Below are 22,427 nucleotides of genomic sequence, written 5' to 3' on the forward strand. Positions count from 1 at the left end.
GGGGCGGATTAGGCGGGGCGGAACGCAGCTCAACGTCAGCCTTGGGAGGCCGGATTTCACTGCCATCTTTGGCTTACTTCTAAGACAGGGCATGGTTCACTACGATATGATAACCTAAAGGTTACAGTTTCAGATAAGTTTCGACAGTCGCTCCCCTCGTAAATTTCCTAGGCCCCTTGCTAATAGGATTAAGCCTGGCATGGGCCCAATCCCGTTCTACATCGGATTTTGTTCATTGCTCCCGCTGCAGCATCACCATCAGCCCCATTATCCCCAGAAGCACGCTCTTCAACCACGGGTGCTCACTTAACATGATTGTCACATATCCAACCATCGGCATATATCCTCTCACACTCCCCACAATGTCCTCCTTGCGGTGCAAGAAATCCTGTCCGCGCGCATAAAGCTCGGTATCATCCGCAAGGTTGTTATCACCCTTGGTAAGAAGCATGTTTGGGGGGATCGGCGATGACCTGATACACGCGTCGAGCCTAGTTAGCCAAAGCAAGTAAAATAGCAAAATAAAATTGGAGCAAAGGTATAACGTACTCGGGCACTTCCTTGACCGTCTTCTCCTTCTTCCCCTCCACCTCAGGGAACGTGCGCACAACTCGATGCACAATCGGGATATCCTTGCCCTTCACGTTGTAGACCACGATCTCGCCGACTTCCGCGCGGGGGCTGCGGTTCCACAAAAACAAGAGGTCGCCTCGCTGGAAAGCGGGCTCCATAGATCCTGAGAGGACTATAGCAATTTCTTAGTACTGATGCGATGAGAATGGTGCCGGGGGATTCTGCTTCTTGTCACTAACCGACGACGATCGGCGATGAGGATGCCGTCACTACAGACAGGCCTTTCCAAAGCATAAATGCCGTTGAAAGAACGAGCGCAAAGTTGAGTACTTGTGCGAGTGATTGTCGTGTATTCGACATGCTTGACCCTAGAAAGGAGAGCATGGCGGCGATGAGGTGGTGGTGAACCGGTAGATGGAGATGCGAAGGGAGGAGTTGCGGGGAATTCGCGGAGCGCTGGAGTTGTGGAGCGAACAAGATTGGATATTTTAGTTATTTCAAAGGGATAGCTAGAGGTATATCGCGAGAGTGTTTTCAAAAATCGGGGTAGTCAACGCGCAACGGCGAAAGGAAAGGTGGTTGCTGGCGGGAGGAGAGGAAAAGTGTCCTCCGCAGGCCGCAGCTCGTGTTCGCCGCCTTGCTCGATGTATAGATCGCCAGCTAGTACTACACTGCATTTCAACAGTCTTTAAACCCTTTAGAACAAGTAATAATAACAATCACAATTTATACTATATACTATCGAAACAAAAAGAACGGTCTCGTAAAACGCCTAACAACTAAAACATACAAAACTGTCTATAAGCAAAAACGAGAGCATCATACATTACACGCGGGCTGGACAACCTCCTTGTCACTCTGCTTTCCAGTTGGGTGCCCAGCCTCCTCAACCTCCCAATAATTCTGCTGCTTGCCTTTCTTGCAGAACAACGCGATCAAATCGAAGGGGTCAACAAAAGTGACAATCCAAGGACGGGGGTCCTTGAACCCAGGTCCCTCGATCTCTGAGACACCATCTTTCGCAAGGTAAATCTTGTTCGACTTGGGCAAGCACTCCATTGGGTGGAAAATGTTGAGCATCGTGGTGTTGGCATACATAATGGCGACCTCAAAGAACCAAAAAATCCATTCATTCCTGATGATGGGGTCGACATCATTAGGGTTGTCCCAGCTGTTCTGCCCAGCTGCAGAGAAATATTCCACGGTTCGGAAAACCGTGCGTGTGGTGATGAGCACGCAGCTGCAATATAAGACGGTGAGAACGCGTATGAGCCTTTTGGTGAGAACCCCAGCACGGCGACATCTGCCATGGAACGTAGCCGTCAAAGATATGAACCCGACCATTAGTACAAGTTGCAGAATCAAGGCAGATTTGAGCAACGCCTCTCCAATATCACGGCGATTCTGAGTGGCCTCCGTATTCGCCACGAGTGCTGCTCCATTCGCTGTCAGAACCTCGACGAAGAAGAGCATCCCAATAAAGGTTGAGAATACGCGGCCGGGATGTATAGGCGAGAGGTAAGGAATGTAGTAGAGTATACGACCAAGGATCAAGAAGTTCGCACCTTCGTAAACGGGTCTGCAAAGAGTTAGACCAGAGCCACATCGGATTTCGGTTTCGGTTTCACTTACGGGCCAGCCAAAAGGAAGACGGTGCTCGAGATATAGATCTCTACGTTGCCCCACTCGCCAAAAGCACCTACTGTCCGCAAGATAAAGCCGATTGTGAAAAGAAGGGCGGACCAGGGTAGTAGCCCTGTGACTGTCCAAGACTTATGCTTGCTACGGAAACATTAGTCATAGTGGTAAAGGATAAGAAGCTCGACTTACTAGGTCTGATAGCCATGCATGATGCCGGATATTGCGAAGAGAATTGCAAAGGCAATAGGCGCGCCTTTGTTGGGCGCATAGTACCAAATGCTCCCTTCCTCTAGTATATGTCAGCGCATGCAAAGGTTAACCAAAAGACAGTGTGACAGAGCATACGGTATGGATCCCTCTTGTCAAGCATTTTGTTGGCTTCAATAAAGTCGTAGAAGGTGTGCAAATGGGGCTAAGATAAAAGGCTCGTTGAAGGCGCTATGGATAACGGCGCACGATGTTGGCAGAAATGTGTCTTGGAGCCCATCCTGAGGAGCATCTGGGCTCTATATACCTTTTCCCCAGCTCCTGAAGCCATGGCTGCGTTGTCGTCGCAGAGGCCGCAGCCATCTGGTAGCGAAAACGAGATCCCGATTAGGTAGCTCGTATTTGGGCTTGAGTACAGGAAAACCTTAGCGCCACCCACATCGTTCGTCCAAAACGCGCTTTTCCTAATCCATTGCTCGTATTACCCTTGAGTGGCAGTGAACTGCACGAGGCAGATACGAACGAGGCGCAGACGTCACGATGGTGGACTTCTTCAGGCTCATTTGCGATAAACTTCTGGAGCCTTATCGACGCCTGACAGACCAGGCATCGATACCAATTTCCCTTTTTGGCATTGTTGTCGGGACAACGTTGCGCCAACCCCAATACGGCAAATTCATATCTCGTGATTTCTGGAGACAGCACATTTATTGATCACATTATCCTATCGACATTACCGGTCCTTGCATTACCAGTTCACGGAATCCACCATCTTCCTGCATCTGGCTCCTAACGTGACGGCAGATACTGAGGATCCTGCAGCTATGTCCTCGACAAATTCCCCGTCGTCCCTCTTCCAGGTGTACCTCCGCCTTCGACCTCCAATCTCCCAACAACAGGACGATTTGCCTGAACGTTGCCTGACTGTAGAGGGGCCCGACGCCTCACATTCGATCAATAATGGCCCCAACGCAGTGGCCCCAACTCATATCACTTTACAGCCCCCCAGTGATTCCCGAAAGCGCGGTGTCGAGAGATTTGGATTTACTCAAGTATTCGACGACTCAGCATCGCAACTCAATGTTTTCGAGGACACTGAACTACAATCGATAATCAAGGGCGTTTTGATTGAGCAGAGAGATGGGCTGGTAGCAACACTAGGGGTGACAGGAAGTGGCAAGGTGGGAACTAATTTGCCCTTGACATGTCGCCAACGCTAAGAATGTATAGAGCCACACAATTCTAGGCTCAAAGACGCAAAGAGGAATCACTCAGATGAGTCTTGATGTGATCTTCAAGTCTTTGGCCTCCACAATCAAACCAGCCGACAACACCATTCCTCCCATTCTTTTAGCTTCCGTGGCTGCATCGGACACATCCGAATCGCAGATGTTCGCAGCGCATACTTTTCTTGAGGCTGTATATGGTGAACCCGGCGCCGACCGTGGAAGAAACTCCAGGGCCCAAACACCTACTAGTTCTGGAAGAGCTCACACTCCAATGGCGGTATGGAAATCACCTCTCCCAAACCCACTTCAAGGAGCCCCAATATTATACCCCCTTGGATCATGGAGTATATCCCAATACTTCTATAAACCTGCGCTGTTTGCTCAGACCAATACAAGCACCCTAGGCACCAATATCACGCCTCGAGCAAAAGCTTTGAATGGGCCTAACACCCCACAAGCAGCCAGAAATGATCGATCCAATACCGTTGACTTTCAGTACGCTAACCTAACTTCTCGAATGGTAAAGGAACCCACGCCCGCTCTTATCTTTCCCCGCCGCCATGTGCCTATGAGAGCTAGCACTTTGCCACGATCACCGGATGTGAACCATTTAGCACTCGAATTGAACCCCCATTCCGAGTACATCGTTCTGGTGTCAATGTATGAAGTTTATAACGACCGGATATTCGATCTTTTATCGCCAGCCATTGTGCCCGGCCAGGGAAGTGCCGTTTCACGCCAGGGAGCATCATCTCAGAAGGATCGACGGAAGCCTCTGTTTTTCAAGCCAACTGAGGGATCCCCTGACCGGAAAGTTGTTGCGGGGCTGCGAAAAATCGCCTGTAGTGCCTATGAAGAAGCATTGGCAGTCCTCGAAATAGGCCTTACTGAGCGTAAAGTGACGGGAACTGGCTCCAATAGTGTCAGCTCACGTAGTCATGGCTTCTTCTGCCTGGAAGTGAAACGAAGAATGCGAAACAAGCGGACTGGCGAGGAGACTTGGATAGGAAATACCCTTACTGTCGCAGATCTTGCAGGTTAGTCTAAGACCAGGTTGTATTCTCGTGTGGTACTAATTATACCAGGATCCGAGCGAGCAAGAACTGCAAAGACCGCCGGTTCTACCCTCGCCGAAGCGGGCAAGATCAACGAAAGCTTGATGTACTTGGGCCAGTGCTTGCAAATGCAGAGTGGTGTTCAGGACGGAAATAAGGTGCGGTTTACAAAATACTATATACCCTTTCAGTGCACTAACTCTAGATCAGGCGGCTATGGTTCCTTACAGACAATGTAAACTTACGGAACTACTCTTCTCCAACTCTTTCCCATCAAACAATTCATCAACCATCAACCGGAACCCGCAGAAGGCTATTATGATTGTAACTGCGGATCCATTAGGAGACTATAATGCAACTTCACAAATCCTACGGTACTCAGCCCTGGCACGAGAAGTTACTGTTCCTCGGGTGCCGTCTGCCGAGTCGGTATTATCAAGCACTCTCGGGTCACGAAAGGAATCCGGTGGGCGCCAATCGCCACAACCTGAGTTGGCTGAAGGGCTGGAAAAGGCGTTGGTCGAAATCCAGCGGCTCACGGCAGAGAACGATAGACTCAATCTACGGCTGACAGAAGAGGAAATATTGCGGGCTGAGACAGAAACTGCACTTATCGTAAGCGAGGACAGATGCCTTCTAATTGAGCAGGAAGTGCGAGAAGAATGCTGGGTTGAAATGGATGAGAGAATGGAACAGGAAAGAAAGAGATGGCAAAGCGCGTGGGATGAGCAGGTGAGCAACATTGCTACTTACTATATTAGCTGGTTGGTTTGACACTAATCTGCCTAGACCGGCCGCACCGATGACCACATAGACAAGAAGATTGAACTTCTGTCTCGAGGTTTCCAGAGTAAGCCAACACTATATCCAATGAGACCCATACCAGCGATGTTAACGGTCCTATCACCAGTCCACGAAGATCCGCAACCTTCCTCTGATGAACAAGTGGAAGAGCTCGAGTTCGAAAACGATCAACTGCGCAGCAAGATTACCGCACTGGAGCGTGAATTGAACTGCAGATCGCCGTCGAAGAAATCCAAATCCAAGAAGACTGCACTGGAGACTTCCCGCAACGCTAATTTCCTCGGCCGCGAAAGCGACATTGAAGTAGCGCTGCGCAAGATGGACCACCTAAAACTGGCGGACAGCATGTTCAAGGGTTCCCCTACTGCTGATTCTCCCGGGAAGAAGCAGAGGAAAATTTCAACTCGAAAATGGGACCTTGCACCGGAGGACGACCTCGAAGAACTCCGGTAGGCTCGGTCAGCTTTTAACTTGACGAACCGGAAAAAGCCTGCGTGCGCCATACAGCCCCTGGATGGAGTTTTTTGTTCTTATTAACACTTAGTTGTCTCCTGTTCTGTACATGACCCGGGAGTTTATGGTGCATCTTGGGTGGTTGTTTGATTGCTGATATGTTTTTTACTTTAATATGTTACGCTTATACCCATCACACACATGCAGATGTCTATTAGAGCCGGTCACTCCTCACTACCTACCCTCTCAATACTTAAGCGCCCATAACCCCATAACGTACTTTAGAAAACACAATAATGGTACAAGACCTTTCCCATGACCCACGTATATAAGACAGAAGGGAAAAAGCGCCCACGCAAATGCATACCCGTCGCAGTCGCACACTAATGACAATGACTCTTCCACTTAAAGGGCCGCTGCGGCCTCAGATTCATCAGCGGCCTCATTCTCCTGCTCGCCATCCGCACCTTCCTGCTCAGGCGCATCGGTGCCTTCCATAACAGTGTCTCCTTCACCTTCGTGTCCGCCGACTTCTTCCTCCATTTCAGCATCATCACCCTCGCCCTCACCCTCGTATTCAGCTTCACCAGGTTCCTCGCCATCCTCAATCATGGTTTCCCCTTCCCCTTCCCCCTCGCCCTCGCCCTCGCCTTCCCCAAGCTCAAGATCGGGGTCCTGACCAGCCACGCCTTCCTCCACCTTTTCATCTTCATCCAATTCCCCCCCGTCATCATTTCCGGCGTCTCCGGCAGCACTAGCCTGAGCAGACATCTCAGATTCCGGATCTGCAGACGCTCTTTCGTGAAGGTTAGGGAAAAGCCTTTTCGGATCAGTACCGAGTTTGGAAAGCTTCTCTTCATCCAGTTCGCTTAGCTCGCTTTCATCATCAGCACTATCATGCAGACTGTTGGGGATGTCGCTTTGTTGGCCTGAGCCGCCTTCTTCCACGGTTGCCTGTCGAACTGTGATTTCAACCATTGATTTGGGACCTGCTGAAGTTGTAGCACCGGTTGAATCGGCTTCCGCCTGCGCGGGGGCTCTGGCAGTGGGCGCGCGGGGCGGCACCTTGCGGCTTACGATTGTCTCTGCTCGCTTTTGGACGTCTCTTCGGGCTATTCCTTTCGTGCGACCTCGGGGCGCAGGTGCCTCTGAGGCAGGAGCTGAGGTTGGTGGGGTGGAGACGTCGGCTGCCCCGTCGGTCGCCATGAGAATGTGGTCGACCTTCATTTTTTCCTTGTTTACTTCGTTGACCAGCTCAATGACCTGGGGCATGTTCACCTCGTAAAGGCGGGAGTATATATCGGCAATTAAGTCTTCGAGCAAAGCGACTTTCATCAGGTTGTTATTAAGCTTTTTCAGCTCAATTGCATCTCGAAGAAGCTCGAGGAGGGATGAACTTTCAGGAGCGAGATGCGAGAGCTCCTCTAGACGAGCGGTATTCGCGACGAACTCTTCCCACCCAATTGGCTTGAAGACGCCTTCCTCATGGCCCTCGCTGATATGGGCTGCTCTACGTATGACGCGGGCGTAAGTGAGGCACATATCCTCCCACAGTTTAGTATGGTTGATAAAGTCGCCTTGCTTTTTCCGTACCCGGCGGAGTAATTGGTCGAGGCTGGCCCGATCATCAAGTTGATCGAGCAGAGCAACAAAGAAGTATGCATATCGCGTCGTGTAAACAAAGTGCCTACCGGGACGTTCATACTCGGGTTTCCAGACCTGGATTGTCATGGTTTTGGTAAATATTTGTTGCGTTAGTTCGCCCCTAGCCGCGGCGGCAGCAGTATCATCTTTGTCGTCATCGTATACAATGCGTGCAGCCTGTCAGGTGTAAGTTTGCGCAAGTAAAGTCTGTTTATGGGGAAATAAAATGTCCTGCTTACCCTGACGGCCATGCGGTGGTGCCAATTTGCCTTGTCCGCATTCTTGAGGTTCTTAATCACCTCAAGTATGTACTTCTTCCAGGACCCAATCTCCTCACAAGCCTGGACCTTTCGAGCCCAGGGCGTTGCAAGTAGAGTTTTGCATGCTTCCGCAGGCTACGCAATAGAATGAGTAAATCATGTAAAATAAAGATTAAAAGGTGCCTCTTACCGTTAGAATTTCTCTCTTCACAAGCTTATGCACGATCGAGACAAGCTTATAATGAGGTTCAAAGATCGGTTCTGACCGAGAATCTTTGCGTTGCGGCAGCGCATCAATGGTGTCAAGGTGAGCGTCCAAGACACTATCAAGGCTGATGAGACGCACCGAGCCCCTCACGGAATCATCACAGGTGAACATTTTCCACAAGCATTTGCTCAGCATATAATGCGCCCTGATTCGAATATTAGTAATTCTTCACATACTCGCCGGGCGAAGGGGTAACGTACATCCAGTTCCTCGGTTTGTCGACTATTGCACGCCTAAGAAGGTAGCTTGCAAGTCTCCAGACAGTATAGACCCTCATTTCCTTGAATGGTTGGCCCTCGTACATCTGCTGGCTTTCCTGATTGTTGTAGTGCCGAGTGAAGTCAGCAACGCTGAAAGCCCCCATAGAAAGGGGCTCTCTGGAAGACGAGTATAAACGAATTCCGAAATCCGTATAGAGGTCCGCTAGAAGTGCTCGGGTCTCTGCATCTGGCTCGGCGGCCTTGGCAGCCGTGGCCACTGCCATTGCGTAACAATGGATCGCATTGCGTTGCCAAGTAACCAACTCCGTCCGATTGTTGTTGATCTTGTCTGCAGACCATGTGATATCTTCCTCAACCTTTGAATCCCATGTCTGGGCCAGCCGGTACCAAGTCTCCCATCTTGAGGTCCCGTGCTCCAAATCCTGTCGGAACCAACTAACAGCCTCATCAAGGTCGGTGGTTGGAACCGGGTTTAGGCGTTTTTGTGAGCGGAATTTGGTCAAGGCTGCGTAGCCTAAAAGGAAATACCAGCCACTTTTGGCGATAACTGCGGTTTGACTCGGTACAGGTATCAATGGCAGGTCTGCCACTCCTCGAATGGCGCGGACGAGTTCGGATGGATTCATGGGCGATTTCAAGTAGGCATTGAAAATGCGGCGATTATATGTCACGGGGGGTGACGCCTTGGTTGTTCCGATAGACTGCTGCATTTTGTCAATCGTATTTTTCAGCTCTGACTTGGACAAATCCTTGATGTTTATCTTCTGCGCCTGCTTCATTACAAAGTCGATCATCATGACAGCCGTCGAACGGTCGAGCTTTTCAGAAGTGCACCCATGGTCACTGAGTAGGCCATCATTCGAACACAACTTGACCCCGTGGACGTCGTAAATGATTTGGCAGATGTCAGCCTCTGTGTCTTGTTTCACATCCAATGCAAAAAGCTCAGACTTGACCAGTTTGAGAAATTGCTTGTGAGATCGTCTGCAAAGCTTGCGAATACCGAGAGCGTTGTGCACCGAGCGCAAGTAGTAGATGCGATCCTCCAAAGGCTCGTCAAAGATCTCTTGATTCTGGGCAATAGCTTCTTTGAGCAGGGTGTATAGCAAGATCCAGCAACGGACCCACATTTCGCGCAGTTTATCCTTGAAGTTTTCCAAGGATTTTGCCAGCGACCCTCGCAGGTCTGTACCGGAAACTTGTCCAACACGAACAGAATCTTCGTAGAGAATGAAACTGTAGAGTAGTCTGAGGAGAGAGGCGACGGCTGACATTGACGACTTCACATGCTCCATATCAAAGCATTCGTAGGCCTTGACAGACTCCTGCAAGACTGTTGTAACAGTTTTGTTTAAAATGCCATCAAGCGATTTTAGCCATCGCAGGAGAGTCGCTTGACGATGCCCACTAGGCTCATCAAGATAGCCCGAGCTCCATAATTCTTTGATGACTGTTTCGATGCTCCTCAAATAGCAGGATACCACCTTTGGAGGGTAGTCGATTTTTCTATAAGCGTCCTGGAGCCGTCGCCATAGAAAAAGCCTTAATGTAGCGTCGCCACGGTCCAGAAAAGAGCCCATTTCATGCCGTTGTAGGCTTTGTTGGTCATCTGTTCCTTCTTCGATAAATTGTACCGACGATGGCTCGACAATTGGTTCAATTGTTTCAATAAGTCCAAGAGCATCTTCAGAATCTGGATTGAAAATCCTCATGAAAAAGTCCATAGAATTCAGCTTTGAAATCTCCTGATCGACTGCGTCACATGACAGTTCAGACATAACAGAGTTGTTGGGGAGCGACAGCACTGGGTCTTTGAGAGAGCTGAAAAAAAGTTTAAGGTCCTGGAGACAGAGTAAAATATGTTCCCGCTGGGCATCATCTGCCATATTCGAGTGGAACGTTGACGCCCAGATATGGCGGAGGGTTATTTTGCCCCGGCTAACTTCCGGGGGGGCGTGGTCAATGAAGTGAGTCAATGCAGTGCGTGCTAGCGTACACCATCTTGTCAAGCGATCTTGTTGAAGGATCCTCGTTTGTTCATCCGTATCACTATTTGGCGTATTCATAGGTGCATATGTATCAAGATGAAGTTCAAAAACAGCCTGTATCATCTCCAAGTCTGCCAAGTCTTTCACAGAATATTGAAAGATTTCCCCTGGTTGGCATTGAAGGATATGGCGTTCTAGGGATTTCATTTGCTCTTCCAACATGCCGTAGATGAACTCGTCCTCGAAAGATAAAATCTGAAGCACAGTATCCTTGAGCACGCCAGACCATTGGTAAGCGATATAGGACGACTCGACCACTGACCAGTCCTGTATCGTGTTGTTATGGACAGCGAAATTGGCGTAATCCGGCCTCAAAATGCATCCCAACCATTGAAATGCAACATCATGAAGTTGTAAGCTGTCATAATTGACAGCTTTAATGAAATCAATCAATTGATCCTCGCCAGTAAAAACATGTTTCATCTTCAATTTATGGGTGGTTTTCTTTGAGTGCTCGAGGAACACAGCGAGGCCAGACCTGCCCATGCCTTGAATGTCCTGCAGCCCGGCCAAACTGTCGCTTTGTTGCATTACTTGGGATTTGCCGTCGTCCCAGTGAACTATAATATCCTGGAGATCTTGAGAAAGCACATTATCAGACTTAGCAGGGTTGGCCGGAGTATCGGGGGAGTCTTTTCTTTCGCTTGCCGAGGCGACTTGTTTCCTCAGTTCTTCCAACGTCCCCAAGTCGTCGACTTCCAGCTTTGACAACAACGGGCCGACGGTACCAAAAACTCCTTCATCAGTTTGGACGTAGGGGTCTAGGAGGTTTTCATAATATTTGGTTTGATCAAAAACCACTTCGTCCGTTTGATTTGAAGTCTCAGCGAGAGAATCCCGCAGGCGGGTTCTTCTACTTTTTACCCTTAGGCGTTCTGCTTGATCTTCGGCAATGGCAGAGGCAGATGAACGTTTTCTGCTAGGTTGCTCGGGGGATTTTGCATCGACCTCCTCGGTTTTTATATCATCATGTTGCTCTGCATCCTGCTGATGATGCGATGATTGGATTTCAAGGGATTCCATCAACTGTTTTTCTGCGCGTTGGTCGACCGATGATTGATCGTCACCATGTTCCGCAGTCTGCTCTCGCCCCTGGACTCCGTTGGTCGATCGCGCCCCTGTACTTTGCGCATCATCCGCCATCTGTATATCTTGCGGCTGATCATCTTCACACTGCACCTTTGATAGTCGCCTCTGCGCTGTAGTCGTGGTCGCCTTCAACTCTGGGCTATTGGCCGGTAGAGAAATGGAAATTGACGTCCCAGGGTCAAGTTCAGGGGCTTTTTTATCGGTATCGAGCAAGCGTAAAATGGCTTTCCCAGTAGCGGCCCATGTCAAGGCGTCGATTTTGGCTTCATGACGAGATGGGCGGAAAGCAAGCGGGCTTCTCGATGGGCCCACATCTTCCAATTTATCAGGCAGTGAAGGCAAATAGGGGTATGGATCGTTTTGTTGCTTGAGGAATTTGATAAGAGCCTTCTTCGGCTTCTTAATGGGAACAAGCGACACGGACAGGCGGTCTTGTACCGATTGCAACGTTTCTCTGAGACCTTCTTCTGCGAAAGTCTCCTCCAGTCCCAACTGTTGTGTCCGTACTTCCAAGCGATTATCGTCGTCCGCTAAGACGCTTTCTAGACAGAATCGAGCAAGTCGGTAGCTCTGTAGAGCACTGGACAGCCTCGCGCTTTGTCTCCAAAGATTGAGGTCCGTGTCATCTCGTTCTAATGCCTCCGCAAATTGTGACAGCGCCGTGCTGGTGCGCTCGGTAACTTCGGACGAAAGATCGTGTGCTTCTTCGGAAGATTGCTGGATTTCCTGCAGCGAAGCACGTAAGGCATCGAGGATGTATTGTCCGTGGTTCTTGTACGAGAGGTAGATGGTTTGTTGTAGTGTGCTCGAGGTAGAGTCGTTGATGCTGAACTCGCCCAGCGCGACAGCAGTATCCTCGTCTGCTACATCGTGTGACGCCCCGCCGAACTGGAGCTCTGAATTCTGAAGTGCGACTCTTTTATAGTCGGAAATCGACTCCGGGTATTTGAATATCTCGGAGTTTAGGAGGGCTTCGTATGCGTCCTCGGCTTGGTCATAGTACTGCGATCCTTGGGAGTGAAGCTTTAGCGCGTTTTGATATAGCTTGAGAGCTTCCTCAATCTGAATTTCTTTCGTATCATCAACCTCCTCCTCGATTGCCTCGTCGGGCTCGATATTGAGAGCCACCCATGTCGACATCGTGCGGGAAGTATTCAGGCCGCGGAAGCGAATTCTGACCGTCGCAATAGAGTCGCAGCTGTCGCAAACATCTCAGGGCGGAGGAAACCAGTTCCTATAAGCGGAGAAAGGTTGTTGTTCAGTCTGGGAAGATGAAAGGTCTCGGCCAGCGACACCCTGTGAACACACCCTGTCACGCGTTTGGCTCCGCGGGATGGGATCTCCCGAAGAGGAAAGGACTGGTGGCCTCACTGCCTCAGGAACATCGACAGGGAAGAGTGACGACGACTACACCCACTGCCCTTCTGTCATTAAGGGAACAATCCAATCGCCCTGTCGGATTCAATTTCAACTTACAATTTGTCTCTTCTTTCCAACCTTCTTTACGTTAACGTCTGCGCAAGGCTTCTTGCGCCCCTAAGTGCGCCATGGTCGCGCCAGCTGTTCCTGAGTATTTGTTTCCCCCTCGTCCTCGTGCTCCTGCGATGCAATTGCATTGCCATCCGCCATGAGAATCGGTGACTGATCTCTCGGTTTACTTTTAGGATTTACGAAGAGGACGACCTCACTGCTGCTGTCGATGCGCGTACGGAGTCGCTACAGAACCTGAGAGAATTAGGTCCCCCAGACTTGGTGTACCTAGTCAAGCAGCCAAAGGCCGGCACGACTCGCCAGGTAGGTCACCATAGCGGCGTCTCCCATATCTCAGTGGTGGGATAGCATTGGATCAATAGTTAATGAGCTTGTGGCGTTATATAGACAGGCGTTTACCACCACGTCACTGGTATCGATGCTTCCTCCTCCGCAAGCTTGGCCGCCTACGTGAACACCTTGGTGTCCTCCCCGCTTGACAAGACAAATAAAGTGGTATCTGGAATCTACTGGTCAGACTACCGATGATAGGTCAGCCGTGGAACCATCTGAGTTAACTTTGTACAGTTGCTACAATGCATTTTCCCACCTTGACATGCGAGTCGAAGTTAAAATCCCCGGAAGCCTCGAAAGCTACTGTATCGACGAGCGTGGAGATAAGCGTGTTGCGACCGACGCATTATGGCTCGAGACCTTTCTGTGCGGCGTTCTGAGAGCCTATTCGTATGCAGACGACGGCAGTGGGGATGCAATCAGAAAGATTGTTGGTGTTCGTCGGTTCAACCCTGTCACCAACACGGAGATGGAGCATAGATTCCTAGATGCTGCTGAAAAATTATTCTTTTTGGGTAAGCTTTCCTGTCTCAGTGCCGCTTTCTGTTCCGGCTGACAAGGACACTCTAGGAAGACAACTCAGTTCCGATCCTGAAACCCAGGTCCCAAATACCGTGAGCAACCATCTCACGGCCGGCCTTCTCAAGTACATCCATACTACGGGGCGGTACGCGTCTGGTATCAACTTATTCGAAAAGTTGCGCACGAGAGATGTAGAAGTATCTTCTCTGCTCGCTCAGGTCTATAGAATGGCGGATGAGGAGGTTCAAGCTGTGCGACTCATGTACGACGCTCTACAAGATGTTCCGATGGATTATGCGCTTCTCGATTGCCAGTCTGCCTTCTGCGCTAGTAAAGGAGAAGGTGAAATGGCTCTGGAGTGCGCCAAGCGCGCCGTGACCGCTGCCCCTAGCGAATTCAGCACCTGGGCTCGACTGGGCGAGGTTTATGTGGGTCTAGAGCAATGGGATTTGGCTCTTTTGACATTAAACTCGTGCCCGATGTTCACATACCAGGATAAAGATACACCTCGGATGCCTCAACCGTCCCGCATCATGCTCCCCATCCTAGCTGAGAGTATGTTGGACGAAATTGACGAGGGACAGCCGAAGCAGGGAGACCCTCACGACTATGTGCACCCCTCGTTGCGAAGGCTACACGCAGCTACATACCAGGGGACATTCTTAAAGGCGTACAACCTGTTGACCAAAGTCGCCGCTGCAATTGGATGGGATCAGCTCCTTAGGGTTCGCAGCGAAGTTTTTGTTATGGAAGAGGAATATCGCACCGAGCGCCAACACTCCACGCCAAAGAATTCCATCCACACAAATGATGATGCAAGCCCCGACGAGACAAATGGTAGTAGCGAACAAGAAAATGGAGATCATGGTCCAGTAGACACCGTCACTGAAATAACTGCCAATGGGGATGATCACCAACAAGCCGACCAACAAGCCGACCAACAAGCCGAGCATTCGATCGAGAGGCCTGAACAGACAGTGGCATCAGAGGTTGTCAAATCCGGTAAAGAAGATGTGAGTATCAACCCTTTTCAGGATGTACGCGGCTTGAATGCTGATTCACTCTAGCCCGACCCATCACACTCATCGTACACGCAATTCAGGAATAAACGCCTATGTGAAAGATGGCTGGACAACCTTTTCATGGTTCTCTACGAGGATCTCCGCATATATACCATATGGCGCACGGAAGTGGCCCAATTCCGCCAGCAGGCAATGGAATACAAGAAATCTGCCACCGAATGGGAGATCCTCGGTGAGCTGGCGGAGCGGCTACACCACTTCGATGAGGCCATTGAAGCATATCAAGCTTGCCTATCAATTCGATTTTCGCCGAAAGCCATGCGCGGAATACTCAAGCTCCACGAGCAACGAAATGACACAAGGGGAATGCTTAGTGCTTTGATCCGTCTTATTGCCTGGCAATATCGATGGTATTCTGAGGTTTGTCTTCCCGCCACCAAAAATTAGAGGAAACTTTGTTAACAAGATTTAGTTCTCCCCGGATCTACTATTCATGATCCGCAAATTAATTGAAGACGAAGGTGCTGTCAAGGTCCGCAGCATCGTGCAGGCTACGAACCTGGCCCAGACTGTTCTTGACCTCACTCACCAGTACTGTCAATTGTGCGCAACATTCCGCAGCAGTGGCAGTGATGGCTAGGGTGGGTAACATATCTCGTAACGTCGATTATACGAAGAATCAGGCCAAAACAGTCAACCAACCCCCCTGTGAAACATTGTCGTAAAACCTGTATGAGCCTACTTACTACGCTGTACTTAGATGACTTCACTGGGACGCCCGCTCCATCATACGCGGACGATTCTTCCCCGTCAGTTTCTGCTTTTAATCTATACCTAATGGTCGTTTTTTTCCCTTTTTCTCATGGCTCGCTGTCTTGAATCATGCTTGTGTATAGTTTATAGAATATGGAGTCTTCCAATAAACGTCGTTCTTTAAATCCCGCATATCATCGATCTCCTTTGCTGTTTCAGATTTAAAAGCGTGTCTACTTCTAGCAACAGTTATTTGATTCGATCAATAAAAAAACAAGACTTAGTAGGAAGCAAAGAGTGTGAGTGGGTGTAGGTTGTTAAGCAGATGTCATTCCCAGGACAGCTGACGTCCCGAGCAACTACCTAGTTAAATCCCTAAATAAATAGATAGATAGATGTAAATCCCTTGAAAAAATGAAGCACGCCGCATTACCAGACTCTTGATTTCTTTATCGAATTCAGTCAAGCCTTCGCCTCCGCAGTCGCCGTGGCCTCCTCCGCGGGAGCATCATCCTTGACCTTGGCAGCGGGGACACTGGTCTTCGCCGTCTCGTCGGCCTCCTCGTTGTCTTCGCCTTCAGCCTCGGCCTCGGCGTCTTCATCTTCTTCCTCATCGAGGCCGTTCTCGTCGGCTTTGCCGTTCGCCTCGCCTTCTACCTCATCTTCTTCACCTTCAGCCTCATCCTCGGCTTTCGGTGGGGGGGCGGTCTTTCGCTTTTTGGTGGCGGGAGGGGCTATTGGTAATGGGAAGATTATTAGAATTGGGTTTAATTAAGACGGTATTGGATTTGCTGGCGGGAGAGTCCGCTGTGCTCACCTTCCTGTTGTTCTTCTTCCTCCTCTGGCTCTTCTTCGGAGGCGTCTTCTTCCTCCTCGCTTCCTTCTTCACCTCCGCTTTCGCCTAAATCGGTGCTTTGGTATCTAGTTGCGTGGGACTTGTTAGTTATTGGTTTCGAGTTTGGTGGTAGGAAAAGGTTTGGAGAGGATGGTGGCGCGTTCCCGAGCGGATAGAGTTAAAATGACGCAACGAGATAGCGTAGGTTACGTGAAGAGCAGATGAGTTGTGAGAATGGGGATGACGAGGATAATCAAATGCTAATCACTGGGGTTATGCGCGCAGCAAAGGCGCAAATCGCGCAAAAAGAGAGAGAGAAGTATACACGGCGCAGAAATAGTAAATATAGATAAGGACTTACTCTTCCTCTTCCTCACTCTCATCGCTAGGGAGAGCTTGGAGCTCCTCCTCCTCTTCGAGCTCTTGCTTTCTCTTACGGGTGGACATGTTGGATAGTAATTTGAGGTTTAGAATTGGTAGATAGGTATGAGAGAAAAGAGATGGGGGAGAGGCAGAATCGGATCAATGGGTTGAATTGCCAACGATCCTGGATGAGGAGAAAGGATGAGAAGAAGATGGGAAAGAAAGAGGGAGAAAGAAGTAAGGGGAAAGAAGATGTGAGGGGAGGAGGGCGAGATTAAATGGGAATCGCAGACCAGGGCAGGCAGGGAAGGGAAGGGAAGGGGAATCTGGGCTTAGTACGACGACTACGAGCACGACCAGCCAGCCTTCTCCTCGCAACCGGTCGAGGGAAGGGGGGCAGAGACGGAATGGGTGAGCATGAGCATCATGGACCGGATTACTTCAGCTGCGGAGGTCGCAAAGTCAGCTCAGCATTGACCCAGAGACCAGATCGCGCAGCAGAAAAGCAGGAGTCTGGGACGAGAGCCGCTCCGGCTGGTGGTTGGTGGTTGGAGGCGGAGGTGGGAAAGCTCTGGGGGAGCTTGGGATTGGGAACGCATGCACAACCGAGGGCGCTGCGTTTCACCCGGGGGTCTTTATCCGCACTGCCTGTCGCACGCCAAAGACGACGGCCCCTCTTCAGTTGCAGCCTGCAGTCCTGTCTGCTCGTCCGAGGCGACCATGGCCCTGGAAAGGGGGAGGGGTTGCGTGGACGACCTTGAGGGATTCTTGCTTTTCTGTGGCGGAGTTCGGACAACCTCAGTTTCAAGGTTCTGGCAGACCCTCGTACTCTTTCGGACGAGGATGGATCATGCTCTCAAGCCAACCGGTCGGAGCCTATTCCGTTTGCAACTTTGCATTGTGATAAATGGCAGGGTTGCTGAGCAGTGGCTCTGCTGAGTGCTTGTTGAATAAAGAGAATCAAAGTTGATCTGTCAAATTCGCGAAGTTTGAGAAGACGAAGGTGTATGGTAAAACTGTTACGAACATCTGCGGAAATGCAACGAGTTACAGCCAATAAAACTACCTTTCCTTTGACCATCACGCAGCTTCGTGGTATTAAATTACAATACGATACGTCATCATGCTGAGGAGCGGGCCGTGCACCGAGAGTGTCAGATGCGTGGCACTGTATCAAGTGGCACTGTATCAAAAAATCGTGATGTCAATAACCTAATGCTACGTAGCTTGCCAGGAATCGCGTACTCTGCCCTTTATATCATGGTAGCACCCTTCGGTAGCATAAGAAATAATTATCTTAATCATATATATTATCCTATATCACGATACTGCTATCTCAGAAGTCCAGTCTTCTTCACGTCACTGCGCCAGATATTCAAAATTGGCCATACTAGGATCAAGCAAATTCTCATCCAACCCAAATCCGTACGTCCCTACCATGTCGTAGATCAGATCTGGAGGCGGGAACCCTTGAGCCATTGCATTCGCACCACCAGGAACGCCGCTCCCTGGACGTTCGCCCACTGCACCTGCGACTCCTCCATTAGCCATATCCCAGGAGTCAAACCGCTCCAACATCTTGCTCAAACCGCGAGCGATATGTCTTGTCAAGTGTCTCTCGCCTGCGGAGACACAATTCAACAGATCAATTACTCGCTCCACCAGACTCCGCACTTGACCACTATCCAGGCTCAAGTATGCCGAGTTCCAGTTAACAGCCACCTTCAAAAGAAAGACAGCAGAAAAGGTAACCATAGTATGTGTGAAAATAGGAACTCCAACAATTGCATCACGAATGTCTTGTTCCTCCAGGACCATGTTTAGACAGGCCATGGCAGACGAAATCGCAATATTGGCCGATTCCTTGCGGTCCATGGAGAAAACTGGCGTATTGGTTGGAGATAGGGCACGTAGAGAGAGGGAATTGAGCTGGAACTTGGCAAAGTGGTAGTGAAGGACTACTCCTTTCGAAGGATAGGTTCGAACATAGGGACTATCGGCTATAGAAGAGCGGTTAGATATTTATGTTCTGTTTTTGTTGTTGTTGTTGTTTTTTTTTAAAAAAAAAAAAAGAACAGGTTGGATTCCGGCTTACCAGATCGCGGTTGCCATAGAAGTCGCCATTGATCTATGGCGACATTGTAGACACGTAATTGGCCGAAGTCCTCCTCCGTCAATGCTTGTTCGGTATCGCTTCCGAAGGTTCGATATGCCTCCGTCAAAATCATAAATAGAGCCACCTGTGCTAACAGTCGGATATCACCAGGAACAACCATTGGTGCCTGGAGGAAATTTTCGTAGTTTTTGATCGCCAAGTCCTCGTGAATGACAGGTGGTCGACCGTAAGCTATACTGAAATGGTGGTCACAAACATAGAGTAAATACCATAATTGGGCTCTCTCGTATTGATCAGTGTGTCCACGCATCATCTTCTGGTAGCTTTGGTGAAGGCCTAACTCTGTAGCTATACGCACGGCATGGCCGGACAACTTCCAACTCAACTCAGACAACCAAAATGCCCCCACGCATAGCGCTCGAACATCGTCCAAAGTATGAGCTCGTGTCAGTGACATGCTTGATACCAGCGCCACATACTCGCTATAACATCGATTCAATGTCTCGGTGCGGTTGGGGATATGCAGCGCTGCCACGGTGAGAACTGCTGCCGCCAGCAATGTCGAAGCCCGTCGCACCGAGGTGAGATCACGGTGTACGAGAATTATTCCACCCCATAGTAGTTGGTTCATTGTCCGGCTGAAATATGCGAAGAGCTCCTCAGCCTCCTGTAAGGATATAACGCCTCGAGAAATGAAGTCTTCCTCGAGAAGCGTCAACTTCGGTTGCTCAATATGATTGTGGCGCAGGTCACGTAGCTTCGTCACCTCATAGAGACTCCGCATGGGGGCTGGCACCAATTCTCGGTCCTGTAAATCCGGCTCCTGTGAGGGCTCTCGCGTCACCACAAGCCCCGGTCCATCGGGTTTCACATCCGATGGTGAATCGTTTATCAAAGGGCGATTTGCGACATAATATGCAGGCGCGGCTGGGGACGGGCCACTGGGGCTGTCACTAACTCCGTAGGTTGAGAGCTCTGGGAGCCCTCCTTGGCGAAGAAGATGCGACACGGCTTCTTGAAGTTGTTGGATCGTGGCTGATGCTTGCGATTTCCATCTGTGGTGCCGAACATCAGCAACAGGTTCATCACCAACTGACTGTCGAGCCTCCAAGAAACTCAAGGTTACTTACACCCCATCGTCATCAACAAACTTCTGCGAGAAGTCATTCACAACACACTTGATCCCGCTGCGAAGACATTTCGTGCAGCTTGCATCGCCTGCTCTGAATTCGCATCGTATCTTGTGGCGTTTACACTCTGCACCTGTATCGCTTAATCATTTAGAAGCTGTCCGACTAGACAATATATCCCCCCCCTTCTTCTCTCAGAGCTAGTAAGCTCTATCCTGCCAAGCAAGGGAAAACACTCACAGGCGCGGGCTTTGGATATTTTCGGCGGAGTTGGCCGGCCATCAGACACAACTGAGTGGCGACGGTCTTGGGGACGGGCTTCGAGGCCAGCATCGAGCGAAGAGCGCTTCATGACTGCGGAGATTGGGGAAGTCGGGGATTCTCCGGTACCATGCAGCGAGCACGAGCTCTGTTTGCGACAACCAAGATCGGCGACAAACAAGAGGATCGGTAATCCCCCGCGACTCGCTTATAATCCGGATTGGATATCAGGCAAGGTCCTCGGTGGTGGATAAGAAGCAAGGCGCTGGACGTCAGGAGGGAGAGCAAGTGGAGGGAATCATGAAAATTGGGCCAAGAATGTGGGAGCGAGGAGAAACTGGGGGAGGAGAAGGAACCCCGCTACGGTAAGGTTGGCGGCATGACCACTTTAGTTTTCATTCTTCTGCACCTGTGTTGGCAATTGCATGTTATCGTCACAGCAGCCTCGCCACGCAGGAAAAGGCATCTGAACAGTCATTGCTAATTTAAAAACAATGGAATACGCATTAGAGAACGAAGCAAGGCAGATAGGCCCAGTCGAAAGTCCTTTTGCCAGTGGTGACCCGCCATAGAAACTGCCCTCCTCCCACTCCAAATTCAAGTCTCCCATCAAACGCGGTCTCTTCGCCGAAAATCTCATGCTGCATATCAAATTTGCTTCTCCAATAATAATCAACTGGAGCAAATCCGGCACAAGTCCGGTCGCGGAGAACATCGGACTTGATGCGAATGTGGAGGGCCTGGAGGCAAATCCGTTCCCCACTATACTGATGGTGAACTGTGAGTTGGTACTGGAAAGCATTTTATCAAGGCCAATTCTCCCACAAATTTGGGGCCAAGATCACAATAAAGTTGTGCGTTATTGCCTGTGTGTGTACATTCAAAATGCACATTCTCATTACAGGCGCTGCTGGCTTCATCGGCCAATTGCTTGCAAAAGAGCTTCTCAACGACCCTTCATATACACTCATCCTGACCGACATCAATGAACCACCAGTTCCGGCCGGGGTCAAATATCCCCAAAATGCACGCACCATAACGGCGGACCTTCTCAAGGGAGCTGATGCAATAGTGGAAAAGTCCTTGGATGCTGTTTACGCATTTCACGGCATCATGTCATCTGGGTCCGAAGCCAACTTCGATCTGGGCATGACTGTCAATGTCGATGCCACTCGCAATCTACTCGAAGCCCTTCGCGCAACTTGCCCTGGTGTCAAGGTGATATATTCTTCCAGCCAAGCCGTATATGGTCTACCACTTCCTGAAGTAGTGGATGATACAATTATCCCCACGCCTCAATCATCGTACGGTGCGGAAAAGATCATTTGCGAAACACTTATCAATGAATACACACGACGCGGCTTCATCGCAGGTTTTACTCTCCGATTTCCCACCATCTCCGTTCGACCTGGCCGTCCCACCGCTGCCGCTTCCTCATTTCTCTCCGGGATGATCCGCGAACCCCTCAACGGTGAGGAGTGCGTCATTCCGGTTGAAGATCGGTCCTTCAAGTCGTGGCTCTGTTCGCCTAAAACTCTCGTCCATAACCTGATACTCACCCTTTCATTATCCGCCAATTCTGTGCCACTTCATATTCGCCAAATCAATGTACCAGGGATTTGTGTCACCGTGCAAGAGATGATGGATGCATTGGCAAAGGTGGGAGGAGGAGAAAAACTGGTCCTACTAAAAGAAAAGGAGGACCCTACACTCAGACCAATTCTAGACTCATGGCCGACATGTTTTGATAATTCACAGGCAATCTCTTTGGGAATGAAGCGTGACACCTCGTTTGAGGAGGCAGTCAGGGATTACCATCTTTCTGTCACCCAATGATGCATCTGTTTCATAAATATACTAGATCTCAGAGGCTGCTTGTTTCGGTCAATTATGGGATTCCGCATTTGTACATAGCATAGCATAATGGAATTGTCTTGTTAGAAAACGAGAGCTACGAATCGTATACTACTACTACTACCGTAATAACTGAAGCGGCATTGATACCTGACATTTAAGGCGATCATTCAGGTATTTTAAACCACGTGACCTCGTGAACCATCAATTGGGGAATACGCGTCAGTCGCGACTCCCGAGAGACATCCAATCCCA

General features: G+C 49.9%; 8 protein-coding genes across 8 annotated transcripts; 3 read left to right on the forward strand and 5 right to left on the reverse strand.

Annotated features, from left to right (window-relative positions):
- Window positions 1–232: 232 nt before the first annotated feature.
- Window positions 233–957, reverse strand: sec11 (signal peptidase complex catalytic subunit SEC11; the record flags this gene model as incomplete). The annotated part of the gene is made up of 3 exons (XM_041701475.1): window positions 233–473; window positions 550–745; window positions 813–957. The coding sequence occupies 3 exons, from the start codon at window positions 955–957 to the stop codon at window positions 233–235; spliced, it is 582 nt and encodes a 193-aa protein (XP_041554357.1).
- A 435-nt stretch (window positions 958–1,392) lies between these two features.
- APUU_30389A (putative RTA1 domain protein) lies at window positions 1,393–2,584 on the reverse strand (the record flags this gene model as incomplete). Its single annotated transcript, XM_041701476.1, has 4 exons — window positions 1,393–2,152; window positions 2,206–2,355; window positions 2,404–2,503; window positions 2,560–2,584. 4 exons carry the CDS (start codon window positions 2,582–2,584, stop codon window positions 1,393–1,395), a joined length of 1,035 nt encoding a protein of 344 aa, XP_041554358.1.
- A 661-nt stretch (window positions 2,585–3,245) lies between these two features.
- APUU_30390S (kinesin family protein) lies at window positions 3,246–5,962 on the forward strand (the record flags this gene model as incomplete). Its single annotated transcript, XM_041701477.1, has 6 exons — window positions 3,246–3,602; window positions 3,652–3,927; window positions 4,177–4,687; window positions 4,736–4,863; window positions 4,916–5,437; window positions 5,495–5,962. 6 exons carry the CDS (start codon window positions 3,246–3,248, stop codon window positions 5,960–5,962), a joined length of 2,262 nt encoding a protein of 753 aa, XP_041554359.1.
- Window positions 5,963–6,367: 405 nt separating this feature from the next.
- Window positions 6,368–12,632, reverse strand: hir3 (putative transcriptional corepressor of histone genes (Hir3); the record flags this gene model as incomplete). Its single annotated transcript, XM_041701478.1, has 4 exons — window positions 6,368–7,783; window positions 7,846–8,001; window positions 8,057–8,279; window positions 8,335–12,632. The coding sequence occupies 4 exons, from the start codon at window positions 12,630–12,632 to the stop codon at window positions 6,368–6,370; spliced, it is 6,093 nt and encodes a 2,030-aa protein (XP_041554360.1).
- A 407-nt stretch (window positions 12,633–13,039) lies between these two features.
- APUU_30392S (ChAPs family protein) lies at window positions 13,040–15,500 on the forward strand (the record flags this gene model as incomplete). The annotated part of the gene is made up of 7 exons (XM_041701479.1): window positions 13,040–13,062; window positions 13,157–13,286; window positions 13,371–13,495; window positions 13,551–13,831; window positions 13,887–14,851; window positions 14,906–15,280; window positions 15,333–15,500. The coding sequence occupies 7 exons, from the start codon at window positions 13,040–13,042 to the stop codon at window positions 15,498–15,500; spliced, it is 2,067 nt and encodes a 688-aa protein (XP_041554361.1).
- Window positions 15,501–16,075: 575 nt separating this feature from the next.
- On the reverse strand, window positions 16,076–16,895 carry APUU_30393A (uncharacterized protein; the record flags this gene model as incomplete). The annotated part of the gene is made up of 3 exons (XM_041701480.1): window positions 16,076–16,347; window positions 16,431–16,534; window positions 16,810–16,895. The coding sequence occupies 3 exons, from the start codon at window positions 16,893–16,895 to the stop codon at window positions 16,076–16,078; spliced, it is 462 nt and encodes a 153-aa protein (XP_041554362.1).
- Window positions 16,896–18,170: 1,275 nt separating this feature from the next.
- Window positions 18,171–20,409, reverse strand: APUU_30394A (putative C6 transcription factor; the record flags this gene model as incomplete). Its single annotated transcript, XM_041701481.1, has 4 exons — window positions 18,171–18,811; window positions 18,907–19,982; window positions 20,058–20,190; window positions 20,298–20,409. 4 exons carry the CDS (start codon window positions 20,407–20,409, stop codon window positions 18,171–18,173), a joined length of 1,962 nt encoding a protein of 653 aa, XP_041554363.1.
- Window positions 20,410–21,203: 794 nt separating this feature from the next.
- Window positions 21,204–22,154, forward strand: APUU_30395S (SDR family oxidoreductase; the record flags this gene model as incomplete). The annotated part of the gene is made up of 1 exon (XM_041701482.1): window positions 21,204–22,154. One exon carries the CDS (start codon window positions 21,204–21,206, stop codon window positions 22,152–22,154), a length of 951 nt encoding a protein of 316 aa, XP_041554364.1.
- Between the last annotated feature and the right edge of the window lie 273 nt (window positions 22,155–22,427).

The sequence above is a fragment of the Aspergillus puulaauensis genome, chromosome 3 (assembly GCF_016861865.1).
Source record: "Aspergillus puulaauensis MK2 DNA, chromosome 3, nearly complete sequence".
Taxonomy (NCBI): Eukaryota; Fungi; Ascomycota; class Eurotiomycetes; order Eurotiales; family Aspergillaceae; genus Aspergillus; species Aspergillus puulaauensis.